The 16,998-nt window shown below is 41.0% G+C and overlaps 1 protein-coding gene across 6 annotated transcripts in view; it reads right to left on the reverse strand.

The window, feature by feature from the left end:
* The window catches only part of ppp1r12a (protein phosphatase 1, regulatory subunit 12A), a 55,040-nt gene that overhangs the window by 31,067 nt on the left and 6,975 nt on the right, over positions 1-16,998 (reverse strand). For all 6 annotated transcript variants that reach the window (XM_044186699.1, XM_044186695.1, XM_044186698.1 and 3 more), the window contains exon 2: positions 3,548-3,678. In XM_044186699.1, the coding sequence (XP_044042634.1) occupies positions 3,548-3,678 (131 nt within the window). The remainder of the gene's footprint in view (positions 1-3,547; positions 3,679-16,998) is intronic.

Raw genomic sequence — 16,998 nt, forward strand, 5'->3', positions numbered from 1 at the left:
GAGGTGGGTTATGAATAAGTGGAAAACTGGTATCCAGTTTTACCAGGTTGTCTTTTGCTTATATGTATCAGTATGTTTGACTCATTAGACAAGTAATTACAACTGTTATCTGTTCACAAAGCAGTCCCTTCCAACCACAAGAAAGAGTGCCAGCGTGATTTTTTTTTTTTTTTTTTAAACGATTATTTTATTCCTGAATTGATGTAATTCAAATTCAATAACTTAACTTCAGTTTATGCTTATTAGAGGAGGTGGAAAGATGTTACCACTTTTATTCAGCAGATGATGAAATGTATTTGTTGTATCTATGAGTATTACATGAGGTCATATTCGTTTCAAGAAAATCAAAGCGGACACGAGAAAGCAAAAAAATGGCTGATGGTCTGAGATCCACGGGGATATGACCTGCACCCTCAAGTTTTAAATCCAAAGTAGACATGACTAAATCTGTATGCAAATTCTATCATGTTATACGACCAACATGAGAGCCCATCTTGCGCTGAACGAGTCGCTCTTATCTGCGATGCACGGACCTCACGAGCCACCGAGTCTTACATCACCCCAACAGCCTATCACATTGCGGATGACTGGTCTTCGTCCTCTCATGTCCTCCAGACCAGAGCCTTGCACGAGAGTCACACGGGGGCAAATGTTGCAGAGCTACTTTGTAATGTAGCAATCGTATGATGTGTGACTGGGTTTTTCCACAGAAGTGCCACAGGACCTCAACAAAAACAAAAGTTGCTGGAGCTCCCCGAGCACAGACTGGTAGAAGACTTAACAAGATGGAACAGTGCGTATGACATTGTCGAACATTTCCTCGAGCAACAACCAGTAGTCACAGCTGCACTGCTTTCCCCCGAGGTGAGAAAGAGCACCTTGACTGAGTCGGACATCAAATGAAGAGGAGTTCATCCAGGCCCTGAAGCCAGTCAAGGTGGCTACATGTGTTATGTCGGATGAGAGTAACCTGACACTCTCGGTCATAGTCCCACTACACGCAGAGCTCCTACAAACCGTGGGGGTTTCCTGGGTGGCTTGCAGGAGACGTAGGTTTGACATAGCAGCCAAACCGTTGAATTACAACTTCTGGGTCCGTCACGTGATGCACACTGGCCCCACAAGACTTTTTCCCGATAGACTTACATCGCGAAAGACGCGGCTGTAAAACGGTAGAAAAAAAAAAAAAAAGTTTCTTGAGCATCACAACCCCCGTGAAATGACTCATTTCACTATCTGAATTAGATCCACTTGGTCTGATAACATTCGGAAAATCTAAAAGAGCCGCACGATTAAATCATTTTATCCCCATTCAAGATAGCGGAGGACTAAACCGGAAGTTAGCTGGCTCGAGACTGCCGAGGGAGGTGGGGTTAAATGAAATGCTAGTGCGCTTGTGGGGCCGCACAATATAGGAAGCTATAGGAAGATCTGGGTAATTTTATACCAGGAAGTAGAACTTTTTTGGCTTCATGCGCCACTGAGCAGCTTTCATAGGAATGAATGAAGCCTTGCCTCCGATGCTGTATGCAGTTCTCTTTATACATCCATGGATCCTCAGTTTGTCAGAGAACTCAAAAAAGCCGTTCACCAAGACCTAATAAAAAAGGTATGTGTCCGAGCTGGAGAAGAGCACACTAAACTAGTTTCAGCACTTGATTCAAGATTTAAAGCGTTGCCGTTCCTGCCCAACCATGAGAAACAAGAAACATTTGCAAGAATGGTTGCTGAAGCTGCAGCCACAATTGAGCATCACCAGGTAAATATAAGCATTAGAGAAATGCTCAGGGGGTGTGTGTGTGTGTGTGTGTGTGTGCGAGCATGCATGTGCATAATGGCACTGCCAGGCAGATATGTAGCTGAAATTAAATGGTTTATATAACTTTGGCCTTGCTGATTCTATCAAACAGTCCAGAATACTGTGCTCACCTGCATATTTTTAATGTTTACACTGAACATTCTGGAGGAAATTTTACAATTATTACATGAATATGATATACAGAACACTTTGCTTTGCTAATACTATGTCATAATGTGTTGCAATGTAATGTATGAAATAAGTAGAATGGTGTCAAAGATAGAACATAAATTTAAATAGTGTGCTCCTTTGCCACTGTCTGGAAGCCCGTTGTACTGGTGGAAAGAACATCATCGTGAGTACCCTCTCCCGGCCATGCTAGCCAAGCGATACTTGTGTGTACCAGGGACACGCATCTCTGCTGAAGGTGTCCAGCAGAGATGCTGAATGTGTGTTCTCTACAGCTAGGGACATTGTGATAGTTCAAAGGAGCAGCCTCAGCATAGAGCACGTTGACCAGCTCTTGGTTTTGGACAAGAACCTTGACACTGCCAAGCACTAGCTTGATGAGCTGTAACAACTAAATGTAGCAGTTTACTTCAAAAAGTATTTTATTTACCACTTTTATATGCAGTGTAGCAATGATGCTGCTAAAATAAAACTCAAAGACTGAATGACGTGCATTGTTTTTGGACATATGCCTCATGATATACAGTCTCTAGAATGTATGATTCAACTTTTTCCCATGGTCTAGTGTTAAAAAAAGCTAACAAAAATTGCAATAAATTGTAATATTGAATCGCAACACTTGTAGAATCGCAATATATATCGAATCGGCACCCAAGTATCGTGATTATATCTAAATGGGAGATAAACATATCATTTATCCACATTATTATTCAAAAGGGCTATTACATTACAACTTAAATACCATGCAGAAATTTGCCTGGCAATTCATTTGTATATAAGCCACATTTATCTTCCTACAGTCAGTTGCACTTGTTAGTTTTTGGGAAAACATCCCTAGTGGGGATAAATCTGTAGCCAGGTTCCTGTAATGTAACACAGACGTAAAGCAGGTCACAGCACACTCCCAATATGCTGAACAATGAGTAGAACTGAGCTCCTTCAGCCCCCTTTAGCCTGTTTTAAATATCGTCTGATAACATCTCTGTGTTGTGTTCTGTGCCCTATGAGCAGTCTTCTCACCTGAAAAGGACTAAAGGCAAGAAAATACTAGGGTGCAACTCTAGAGCTAGATTCCAGATATAGTAGCTGACAATGATCTCTCCATATTTGATTACATCACTAACCATGTGTATCTGAGCTATCAGATGGGCTGCCGCTCCTGTCACTGTGTGCTACTGAAAATGATGGCTCTTAACGTATTGATTCTGCCATGCTAGCTGAAATGGCACTCTGGGCATTTTTACAGTAAACATGCGCCAATTGGCAGTCGTCAAAGATGGCATAAACAGTTAAGGAATTTAAAGGAAATTAGTCAAAATAATTTTAATTTCATTACAACAAAAGGTGAGAGTGTTGATGCTGAGATATTTTCACACAAACTTGAGATTGAAAGGTTTAATGAGGAGTGCTACAGTTACAAAAACTGTTTCTGGATACAGATAGATAGATACAAAACAGGATGTAAGTATGAGTTTGCAGAAATCAAACCTGATGAAACAAATACAACAGCTTCTTAGAAACTAAATAAACTGCCTTGTAAACAGGTCTCTCAATACTTACTCTGCTATGTCTAGGTATCCGCAGGAGGCTGCAGCGTGGAGGGGGATCCAGCCCTCGTTGTCAGGCTGGTTGATGCCGGCTCCATGCTCCACCAGGAAAGTCACCATGTCAACATTGTCATCTATGCATGCCTGAGAGAGAGAGAGGGGAAATAAGGCCACTGTAAGAAGCAAGGAGTGTGATCTGTCCTGTGTGTCTATATGTGTACATGTGCATGTACATGCACACATGCATATGAGCAGTGGGATGGCCTGTGCTATAGTTACAAACAGGTCGCATAGAAAGAGCATTGAGTCTGATAGATTGCCACGTGCATCTAGAATTGTTGGGGTGTTTTGGCAGCTGGAGCATTCCCAAAATACCTGCACATAGCAGGGGTGCTTGAAATACCACATAGTGTAGTACTGCTGATGGAGGCATTGGGGTGCTGTGCCTATATGCTGCTACTTTATGCAAAAAGAAAGATAATTCATTTAAAAAACACTTTCAAAGACTTTCAAAGCTTTTATTTAAAAAGTCAGCTTTGCACATTAGCCAAATATTTCCTCAAGTATGATAAATCAAACCCTTGAAATAACCGCAAACACGCACACCGTGCGTTCTTCTCTTACACTGTGCAGCTGATTAATCACTCGATTAAATCCACATCTGTGGTTGAGCAAAAGTAAAACAACCATTTGCCAGCACATTTTGCACCCAGAGTTTATCCTCTTCATTTCATCAGTCCCAATAATTAGGAACTGTGCCATTCTCTGGTGCTGGAGTCAAGCTACAGAAAGCCAGTCTCTTGGTTAAGGACAGGAGGATGTCCCTAACAGGCATGTCATTCAGTGTGGAAGGAAATTGGAGCACCTTTAGGAACATCTGAACACAAGTAAAACTATTAAGACTCCACATTAAAATACCTCAGTTAGCCCAAATCAGGATCACACTTAAGACTATGCTTGCTGGGGCAGGTGGTACTGCCAGTGTTATGCAGCCTATGGATAAAGGTTCACTAAATGTTTCAGCAGAAGACATCTGGGTTTTACTTAACGTAATGTCGGTCACTGCAACTAACAGACCACCCACAAACATAGCATGCATGTTTGATAATGATTGGTGACAGTCTGAGAAAGTCTTGATAGACAGTCTTGTGCCAAAGAAAATCAGGAGTAAGGATAAGTGGGCGGTTATCATGCACAAGGCTAATTTTCTTCAAACCGTCTATAATGTTGTTTAACCATTTTCTGAAACCGTCAGTGCATCAAATCAAACCATGTATGACTGATGACATAGTGAAAACAAAAGGTGATACCCACAGAAATAAATAGCAGCTGCAAGTGGGAGAGAACTAATTTAAGATTTTCTGACTCATGAAGTGGGAGATGTTGTGGTTTTACCTACATTTTGAAGCAGAATTTGCACCAGGGTGGGAGTACTTTTGGTTTTGTTATACATTTGATCAGCACTTGACTATGTTATTAAACATGCAGGGTCTATTCTATACCAGCATAATTGTTTTTGTAAGCAATAAAATGTTTTTGTAATGTTTTCTTTTTGTTTAAAAACTATGAATTTCTGCATGATAAATTATTTTTTTTTGTGTAAAGCCAAGCTCCTTTGTCTCATTGCATTTGTTTAATGTGGCCTAAAGAAAGCCATTTAAAATATCTGTCTCTGAGGGCATTCTAGTGGTCTAGGTGTTTAAGACACCAACAATGTAAACGTGACATAGCCACTGTTCAATTCCAGCCATGGACCTTTATTGCATGTCATCACCAATCTCTCTCCCTCTCCTCATTTTCTGTTTCTTCTCTATTGTCTCTAGTCTAATGAAGTAGACAATGCCTCTAAAAATATCTGTTTTGGCAATGTTCTGCCAAGAACTTGCACCACTGTGAAATAAGTCTACCCAGGACATTCTTACTGTTTGGCAATACTGCTAACCACTAAGCCACTGCTGTTTTGCAGACAAACTTAATTATGATACATTTAGAAAAATTCATCCAAAAATACGGAACTTCTCAAATTTCACAATAGGGCCATACGGCTGGGTGTCCATAATCAAATACAGTTTTTGTAAGATCTTGTACGATGGATACATTTGTATACTAAATATAAAAAAGGACTGCATATAATTCATACACACTCAGAGCAACAGCAGTACTTGGCCACACGCCTGAAAGGGAGCAAGCTGTCAAGGAGGTCACATTTCTGCTCAACATCCAAAATGAGACAAAGGAAAAGCAGCAATTCAGAGCCTGCAGTGCACTTTTCATTCAGGACACACAGAGGACCTGAGGTTAAGAAGACATCAAAGACACAAACAAGGTCACCTGCAAAGCAGTGGTCAGAAACAAAGTCATCAAGTGGAAAAAACAGCAAGTACTCTCCAGTATCTCTGCAGCTATCCAACCCACTAAGCAAAATTCTTCTGTGGAATTACACATTCACGGATTTTTATCTCTCACACACACACACACACACACACACACACACTATACTAAATAATCAGTGGTGATACACACTTGAAATTCACAACAATTACCACTTAGCAATATCAAAACCAAAGTTTGCCACCCCCGACCCCTTTACCTCCATCACTGAACACTGTGCTCAAACTGTCTTCCTCTCTCTCCTGGGGTTGCTATGACAACAAAAGCATTGACAAGGGAAACAGATACACATGAACACACAGCGGCCTCACGTTCAGGGCACACGACTATCTGGCTGGAATCCTTGTCCAAATTTGGTCCGTTTACAATGCCGTACATGGCCAGAGTTGAAGAGCGCCTGCAGAGGCCTTACTGAGCTTATCTGACGGTGTGTGTTTGTGTATGATGTGGTTTGGTTGTGTGTGGGTGCTCAGGCACCGAGTTTCTCCAGGTACAGACAGACTTTTTAAACAGACTAGGTTCATCTGACTTTGTTACAGGGCAGACAAAAAAGCAAACTATTACTTTGAAATGTCACCCTCATGGGCTTCTTAGTTGGACGTCACCACGATGTACAAATGATGCGGCTACCCTGTTCCAACACATGGCAGCTTGTGGTCCCCATCCAAATCCACAATTTGGTAATGTCAACAAATGCAGACCTGTGGTTCAAGGCTTTAAAATAAAGTGTTGGGACACTCAAGACTTCTAAACAGGATAAGTCTAGCCACTACATTTGTGTAGTGTAACAGACAATCCTTATATATAGCCGTATTTATCATCATCATCATCATATTGGAAGCAATAACATTAACTCTATCATGTAACGATGAGCTCCACGTTTTTCCCTACAAGGGTAGAGGAGGATGGGTGCTTATTTTTCACAGGCAATCACACTCTTTGGTCACATTCATGTGTTGCCCTCTTGCTGTGCCTGTCCTCCAGAGATTATAATGCATTCTACATCCTTGTGGGATTCGAAATAAAGACAAGTGGCACCAGTGGGCCCTTATCGCCAGCTGACTAAGCGTGTGGAATTGGCAAGCAAGGCAGTAAGTGAAAGTGAGCTGTCTGACTGGCTCTTCAGCCTAGTGAATCAGTGACTCCAGTCTCTTCACTTTTCACCACTGCATTTTGACCACAGATGACGACACAAATGCAAAGAACATGTTACAGTGTCAATGTGTTTAGACATATTTTCAATTTGTATTATGAACAAATAAATAAACTGTCTAAAAACATTCCCATTGGAGTGGAAATTGTAGGTTATGGCTGTCAGCGGTGTGTTGTTTTCAAAAACTGTCAGGTGATGTGAGGCAACGCAGCATTTAATCAGTCAGCCTTGACTTGATGCATCAGGTACCTTTTACATGTAATGCTGTGCTGTGATGTTTTGTCTGTTTTCATTTACGACTGCTGAAAAATTACATGGAATTGGAAAAAAAGGATTGTTACAGCTTTCTGCCTCTCAACTGAAAGCTGTCCTCCCTACTTTCATCTAAATCCACTCCCTCAGTCATTCCTCACTCATTTATTATCTCTTCAAAGTCTTCTCCTTCTCTAAGAATGGAAACAAGCCCCTTAAGGCGAACGCAATGCTGGCTGTGACCTCCCTCTTCAGTGCGTCACCTTGCTCCACTGGCTCCTCCTAGCAGCTATTGGAGCCCAACAAAGGTAATCCCTTAATGGCTGTAATTGTCTGTGGCTGACAGGTGCCAGAATGACAGTCTACTTCACGAGTATGTATAGTGTAGTGGCCGGGGGGCCGGAGAAAGAAGAAGAGAGTCAAGAGAAAGTACCACGGATTCCCCTATCTTTTATTTCAAGAGCAGCAATGTAAGGGGGGCAGCATAGACTTTTGCAAACCCACATTGCACTAACATTCACCTCCATGGTTCAATATATATTAATATAAATAAATCTAAGGGACAAAATATTTTTATGTCTGACAGCAGGCAGAGTGAGTGAGTCAGACAGTAGAGGAAGGGGAACTGAGGTTATATTAAAATTATATTAAGAAACATTGTGGGCTTAATCCTGTCTCAGACATCACAATCAGCCCCCAAATGACATACAGTATAGGACCTGTGCTTTGCTCACACTAAAACATTCAGACATGTAGTGACTCACTCTCAGACACGTTGACATTTAAACCTGTTTGGCCAGTGTGCCTGAGAGGGGGAGAAGAGAGAAGGCCTTGTCAAGCATGAAGGCAATAAGATGGATGGCACTACACAAATAAATAAATATTTTATTTGTGTGTGTGTGTGTGTGTGTGTGTGTGTATATTATATATATATATATATAAATGCATGCTAAACTAAAATAGACTAGTACAGATACAATAGACATTATACTCAGGGAAGGACCACAACAAAATGTATATAAAATGTTGGCTTCTGAAAACAATTTGGGTTGATTCTACCATTGTGATGATACATTTACTTTATTGCAGGATTAATATTTGCTCCAGACTGTGCATGAATCCTCTCAATGATACTAAGGTCTGCTCCCAATGTCCATGTATGTTTTTAATTCATCTTTAAAAGTAATAGTCACACATGTAGTAGACCTGAGAAAGCCAAGGTTGCTGCACTGAGTAAGAAATACTCACTGGCTAAACACCATGTGGTCACAACACATTAGATAATACTTGATGTATCCTGTCAGTTTGCCAGGCAGGACTACACGAGGAGTCCTTGCCACCCTTTCTGATAAAAAGACCCTCTTTAATGGAAACTGAGGCTTCTGGGAAGTTGACGTATCAGCAAAAAAATCAAGTACTAACCTAATCAATGGACACAGGATGCTCCATTTGATTGGTCGATAGAGTTTAATGTACATTCTGTGGCCAGCTTCTGAAAACAGCTCTGTTTATCCATTAGGCTTTGAGGGATGTGGTTAGCAGTAGAGCAAGAAAAGCAGTGAAAATCACTAATCTCTAATTAGAAATTAATTGAAGTTGAAAAATCTGAACCGTAGTCAATGGGAGTCAAAGGTCCAATCTGATGAAAATCTATAATCCACAGAAAGTAGGCGTCATTAACAGAATTTCACTGAGGAGTGTTGGCAATATTCCACCAAGTCTAACAGGGAGAAAACTCTGAAGACTGAAATTACTTTACATCAGGTGAATCATGTCACATTTAACAGTGCTGTAAAGTGGAAACATAATACCAGAGGTGATCGAATGTTTATATTGTATGAATATACACAGTGCAGCAAGATCTACTGTAATGCTTCAGCAGAGCCTTATTTGATCCTTGAGGTTGTGACAGACCACTTAACATCTTTTTTCACAATACAGGACTGCTCCTACCATGTTCTTTTCCAACTCCTCAAAACATTATCTCTAAATCACAAAACGTGTCTTCTGTGTTTATGAGCTGGTGTATGCTGATGAGAGCACATTAAAATAAACATCAGCCAGACGTCACTGGAAGGTCAGCCTGTATTTGTCAAGAAAGAACTGGCCTCAAATGGCACTTTATGAAAGAGCAGGAAAGAGAAACCTGTCCCAAGCCAGCCAGAGTAAATGTGAAGCACCACAAGCAAACATGACACATAAAAATACATATACTGACCTTAATATTTGCCTATTCCAACTGTATGTTTTCCATTTTTAACATGCCATCAGGCCTTACCTTGCTAGATAAATAGTAGCCATAAATGCTGGATACATGTAAATACCATCAGTGTTATTCATGTTGACTTGTGTTTAGACATGGTTTCAAAAGAGTAGACAGAATAGTAAGTAAAGCAGAACCATGTATATATCTCCCACTTCACACACTCATCAATTAACTGCACCCGTGTGGGGCTGATTTTAGGCGCTATCAACAGATTAACTTAATAAACCTTCCCAGGCCAGTGGGGATAAATATGGAGTAGATTAGGACAGAAACAATACAGTGTTCATCATATGCACCAGTTTAATCCTGAAATAATATGGAGGAATTCAAGCCCTACTCCCTACTAGCACCGCAAAGAAGATGGGTTAAGCCATTCTCGGCGCAGGCCCAAAAAATTTACCCATGATGTGCACCTAAGAAAGGAGGCCGGTCTGTTTCCACGACAACAAAGCCAAAAAGAGAACATGGGTTCAGGCCTTGTCAGGCTTTTGTAAGAAACATAAATAAATAGAGAAAAGACTTTATTTTAAAGCACACAGGGGTTGCTCGGATAGCCCCTGAAGGCAGCGCAAAAAGCAAAGTACTGTGAAACAACATCAAAAAGCCAATGTTGAATGGAGCATCTTGATGTACCATCTTTCTTTTGTTGACCCCTTGCACGCATGACTTTTAACTGTTATTGGAACAATTCTCATAACCTTTTATGGCAAAAAAGAGAGATGTCTTGTAGTGCGACTATGAGTGCCACTGCTACCAATTATAGTCTTTTATTTATAATATTCAAAAACACACTAGTTTTAGCAGAAAGAAATACAAGACCCAGTGTGGTGATATTAAGCCATTCACCCGAAACTGTAACTAATGTGTTTTGAGTACAATGTACGGTTACTTCATTTGTTTCTGCAAATGTTATGGTTAATATGACATCAGACTTTGCATTATTACAGTAAATAGGCCGTGACTATATGACTTGTATAAAAAACTACTTTTGGACAGCCACATTTACATCTTATACTGAATAACATCTTGCAAAAAGTCAAAGTTACTAAATGTGAAAGATACAAATAGATGGAAGCATACAGGATGTAATGATAGAACCACACCAGCTTAGTTACTTATAATACTGTAACAAGCTGATCAAACCATAATGCTATCAGTTTCTGTCTGTGCTTGACATTTACACGAACTTCCATCACAGCAACAGAGGTCATGTGCTTCATTTTATGTAAACGGGAACTGAAGAGGCTCAACCCATAAGCACAGAAGACAAAATTGCAAAAACAAATTACAAAATTTAGATATTTTGTACCACATGCATCACTTCAGATAGACAAGTCTGACACCCCTGTAAAGGGGTATACGCTACTGTGTGTGTGTGTGTGTGTGTGTGTGTGTGTGTGTGTGTGTGTGTGTGTGTGTGTATATAAAAAGGTAGGTTTATTATCTTCTGGGCCATTGTGCAGAGAGCGCCAAGCTTAATTTGGCAGCACTCCACATCAAGGAGACACTTGAAGACCCCTCCCCTCATTGACTTCCTTTAGTAGCACCTTCAGATGGCCAACTCAAGCACCCTGTAGAAAGCTACTGTTGTGGCTCCTGCACATTTTACTGCTGAGAATGTCAAGGAACTCCAGCTAAGCCCATTGTGCTAGCAGCTATTCAACATTCAATGACAATGTCAATGGTGCATTCCCATGATAACAACCATGACTGACAACAGTGTGCCTGGGTGGCATAGGATGTCATGAGAACCATCAGTGGGTGCCACATATGAAGACTAAAACAGGGGAACTAAATATGATGCAGATGGTCATTAAAATATTGATGTAAACTAAAGTACTTACACTTGCTGTGCAATGTAATGTTTCATACAACAATGGCTATCTGTTTCCCAAGGTCATCCAACTGAACTACTGCTGACTAGAGTATTATGTTATGAATGTGAAGAGTGTTAGCCAATATTTTGATATTATTTCCATATTATTTATTCAGACCAAATATGGTCTGTCATGGGTGCAAGGAACTACTGAATCAATTTATTTCAGATTGTGGGTCTGTGAAAAAAGGGCCATATTAAAATGATTCGACAAATACTGCACACATCACATCAGAAACATGCATACAAACACAATAAAAAAAAGCAGCACAATGGTCAGCATCACCTACTCTCACCTACTCTATCCCTTTTCCCTGGTGATATCTAGCCTTGCATATAGTTGTGGTTTGGGCTTTATTTGTCAATGATGGTGAATGGAATTTTGTTAGTGGTGCTCAATCATTGAATACTTCAACTGGAGAGTTTTTATTGGGACTGTTTATTCAGAGATGTCTGTGGATTATGCTACATTCCCTAAATGTAAAACTACAACAGCAACAAACTAAGATTATCACAGTGATTGGACAGACTGTTTAGCTCTGGAACAGCTGTTCAAACCATCAAACCGCAAAGGCTTGAGTCACTCTCACTTCGATTGTGATCAGGGCTTTGGCTGGGATCAAAGCACCTACACAAGCACAAGACACTCAGTGCCCTTTAAAAAAAAAACCATGGCATGTGGAGAAGAGTGGTGATATCACTACAATTCTCTCTAAGAAAACATATTAAAACACACACACTCATAAAAACAAACTGCACTTGCTAATGTTTGCCATCCTTTGCAATCATTGTGTGGTTATCTTCTTTATGTGATGTGGGGGGAGTGAAACTGCTGTAATTTCTGTGGTGAGATGGATGATGGCTGAAACCCTGTAGTATCAGTCAGGAAAGCCAAAACATTATCTAGGTATTATGGTGTAAGGTTTCTCAAACATTGCCTGTACAAAATGGAGACAGAAATAGGGTTGTTGGCTTTCAGAATTTGTGCTTAGGGCATCCACAATAAAGCTTAATAACACAGGACTTGTTTCATTTTTCCTCAAAGGGAAAGAACAGTTTTCTCCCATAAAGCAACTGTATGGACAAGAAAGCAGCTTTTTCTGGAGCTCAGAACTGGCCTCTCTCTCTTTACTCCTCTCCCTCTAGAAGTACAACTTCTCTCTGCAACCACCTAACCAGCAAGTAGCAAGGCCCTGGACTAGCATACCAGTGGAGAAATTCCCAGATAAGTAATACCCCTAGCCTTGGGGCTTCAGGCATCAGCGCTTTGGCCACTCCTCATGGGCTACGTCATTGGCTCAGAGGCACGCAGCCACTTCCACAAAAGGAATTCCTTCTTACCGCCTGCATGTAAGTATGAGTGCGTTATGTGTCTGCGTTTGCATATGCGTGTGTTAGACAGATCAGCCCAGACAAAGAGAGATGTGGGGAAAAAGTTAAAATAATATTGGAAATAGAACAATCCAGACATGAATGAAAAAAGGATTACATGAGGATCAGTGAATCTATACTTGTGAGAGAGACTATAGTGTGTATGTTCATTCTGTAAGGTGGTGTACATCTGTGTGTGTGTTTACGCCTGAGACAAAGAGCTAACAGCTCCTGTGCTATTGGCAGGGTTCATGAGGCCAGAGGGTACGAGGGGGAGGGTTAGAGCGCTGCAAGGCGACCAGCTGGGTCCCTCCACTAGATGAGCCCTGTTGGGAGCTGTAACCAGACTACACACATGCACACATACACACACATAGCCTCTGCCTTCAGTGCTCTAGCTGCTGCTACCGAGGACGACCATATATGGCCCTGGGATTCCCATGGAAAAAGAAGACCAGGATTGAGGAAGAGGGGGGAAAAAATACCGGCGAGATTGTAACTGTATGTTTCACTTGGGCTTTCGCTCAGCAGCCAAAACAATAGCCCCACTTGAGAGCCCAATTAGTTTCCATGTGAGGGGTCCAAAGGCAGGGGGCAGAGAGGTCAGATAGCCATGGAGAGATGGTAGAATACAACCTCTGTTGATATTTCCATATAATAGAACCCTTATGTGGAGGCTACTATACGGAGGACAGTAGATAGCTCAGTCAACAGTCACTGACAGTCAGTGTACTAAAGAGGTATTGAGAATGGTCCACAGTACACCCCCTCCCCTCTTCCCCCAACGTACTGGCACTGTGTCACCGCTCACGCCAACAAGCTCTGAATCCAAAAGGTTAAATGGATAGTGTGGGTGCCAGGGTCTGCCCTGCAGGCATGCTACCAATTTATAGCCATTACCAGCACAAGTATGGATCGTCACCAGAGTAAGACTTCATCACAATGCATGCTGAATTGTTAGTCCACTGTCACACAAGACAGAGACTAATTTCACAGTTTTGAGTGGACTAAAATAAGATGGAGACAGTGTAATCTACACCTTAACTAGAATAACCTACTCATGTGGACACAGATATTTCACTTGCTTTTCAACTGTTGTGCAGCCCTACAAAAAACAAAAACTGCAGTCCACTGCAAGTCTTTCAATTAGGAGTGAAATTTTCTTCCTAAAGTTCAAAGCAATGATATACTGATACAATGCAGACCTCAGTCATCTCCATAGGACATACTGGTAAACATTAAAAAACAACAACAAAATAAATCCATTTAATTCACCACACATAAAGTATGTTTTAAAAAAAAAAGAAGAGATTAATGCATATTTGTTTGTCCGGTTTTAGGTAAATTATTAGGCAAGGCACGCTTAAATGTGTCTGTTAGGCTAGCGTCAGTAATAAAAGCAGAGGGAGTGGAAGAAGCAGGCTCACTAGTAGAGCCTCAAAGAGGAAATGAGAAAAATAAACAGCCACTTCCTGTTCCTCTCTGGCCTGAAATCTCCAACACCCTGATCTCTCCTACCATCACCACCTCAGTAAGGAAAGACGAGCAATACCTCCCTTCTTCCCCAAGTTCTGGGCCTGAAAACGTGCAGCACAATGGCATCCAATGGACCAGAATAGTTTTTTTTTCTATTCGAACATAATCTATAAAAACGCCCGGGGCCTAGATCTTGAGCATCCTAACTTGACTGTGTCTTAACGCTGCATTGTAATGAATTCTTAGTTCTCTATACAGCTGCCTGAGTGATTGTGGTTCATTAATTATTCATTTAACAGTCTATTAACATCTCAGCTTGATTGGACTCAGTGACCAGACATTTATGCTCTATATAACATGGAGATAAAATTCAGTTACCTATCACTACCTCTAGTTCAATCTGTTATTAAATAGAATTAGTTGATGCTCAGTTCAGGGCTCCAGGTTTGCACATGCAACCAAAAATCTGTCATGTGCGACTAAACATTTTCATTGGTCACATTAGTGTGCCTGAAATTTAGCAGGTCTGATAAATAAAAAACAAATAAACAAACAAACAAACAACAACAACAACAACGTCATCCGCGCTCAATTAACTAGTATTCTCACCTCACTTTACCTTCCCTACCGTGCAGTCTACTGACAATCGCACATGCTCAGCAGAGAAACACAGAGAAAGACAGTCTCCTGTTTAATGTAGGCCTACTTATGCTGTTGTTTTCTTAAAGCGTGTAAGTACACCTGTTGGGGCCGGTGTCATTCGATACCACGTTTGTTTAGATTGTTTCGATAGGCGATGTCATTAAGCATCCTCCACATGCGGCTCACTTGATGTGGTGAAAACAAAATCGCGGGTGAAAAAAGTTGTAAAGAGTGGTTTTTGGGCGACTATATAAACATACTGATGATGAAGAAAGTCAAGCACACACATATGGAGAGAGAAACACAAAGAGGCCTACTCATCTTCCTTCACCAGTCATCTTTTTTTTTTGTCCAGTGAGGAACATTTGAACCAAGGTTTAAAATCATTTAGGAGTATTTAAAACATGAAAGTAAGATATCTTAACAGAAAAAACATCAGCTTCTAGCTAAAACAGAGACCATACTTATGTAAGTCCATTTGAATCACAAGCCAAAGTACTCAGGCTGTCAAGTTCCAGGCCCATTTACTGACACTGCTATTTATCTGCAGGAAGAGTATCACTCACATGCGCTTGCTCATAAGAACACTAATGGGGTAGCATCACAGCAAACAGCAGGTTAATTCAATCTCATAGCCACTCATGGATCAGCGCTAACAAAAATCAATGCCAATCAAGTGTATAGGAAGAGCTTTATACTTGGGACAATGTGCGAATATCTTGCTGCATCTCTATCAGTATTTGTATGCCCTGGCTTAACAATAACACAAAGTGTAGATTGCGTATAATGGGCCAATCACCATGTTCACCTCTATCCCCTCATTTCATCAGCTGAAGATGCAGCCATTTTGAGAATAAATGGAAAGAATGTAACCTCACCCTTCCACTGACAACAAATGGACATGCGCTCTCTGTCTTAATTGTACTTGCTGCTCTGTAAGACAATGGGGAATTCACAGTCTCCGGGTCCAGGTGTTTTCAGTTCAAAAACAGCTCATAAAAAACACTCAGCGTGAGGCATGTAACTGCCGCCAAGCAAACAACAGCAGGATGGCTTCAAGAAGACCTGGCTTAAGTAGAAGACAGACACTATATGCCACAGGGTGGGGAAAAAAACAAGCTGAAGTCATCCCACAAACATTTCACAGCAGCTCAATATTATGCATGGCTTGGAAAAGTGGGGGAAGGAAGAAAAGCGATCGGTGGGCATTAATCTGTTAAGGCACCTGGCAAGTTCCTTTACCAATCAGTTTTACACGAAAGTCTCAACAGGCAATTGCATGTCATTTCTCATCAGCCTCTCGAACTGTTCCACAATGCAGCGATAAGAGCTACAACCTCATGTATGGGTGACAAATACTCAGCTATTGACATCATCAAAACACATTTAGCAGAAAGGGAGAGAAAACATGGCAGCATTTGGTTTGAAGTCAACTTCTCATTTTCCTGAATTATTATAGAGCAGTACTACCATGTTATGGCAATACAATAATTACATTAGGCTAAAAAGTTAAGTGGTGCGCCACATGAAATGCACTTTTGGGCAAGGTCAAGTCCGTGTCCGTAGCCTTGCCATCAAGTCAGCACAGCTCATATACGTGGCAGCAGGCTTATTCTACTGAGGAATTCTCCTTACGTCCCCAGGTGAACCAGTTCCAACCTGCAGCAATGCTCATCTAAAATACTTCAGAGAAGCCCCACTGTTCCAGATCCTCTGGTGGGGATTCCTCTGGCATTTTATCCCCACTGTGCATTATCACAGCAGTGTCATAAAGAGAGTTGGGATGCAAAGGATCCATCCAGACCAGAATCAACTGAGACATGACTGTTTTTAATCTATACTACAGTCCTTTCTTTAAAAAGCTTAACAGTTTCATGTATTGTACTTCTCAGCCAACTCAATGAGACAGAAACATACACCACCTCTCACTGAAGACAAATTTACATGTATCTATATACCCTGCCATATGTTCAGTTGCTGTAAATGGTTGTTTTATTTTTCTTGTTTGGGTTATGGTTCCATCGCATCTGAGCTAAC

This window comes from Siniperca chuatsi, linkage group LG23, assembly GCF_020085105.1.
Source record: "Siniperca chuatsi isolate FFG_IHB_CAS linkage group LG23, ASM2008510v1, whole genome shotgun sequence".
NCBI classification, from domain to species: Eukaryota; Metazoa; Chordata; class Actinopteri; order Centrarchiformes; family Sinipercidae; genus Siniperca; species Siniperca chuatsi.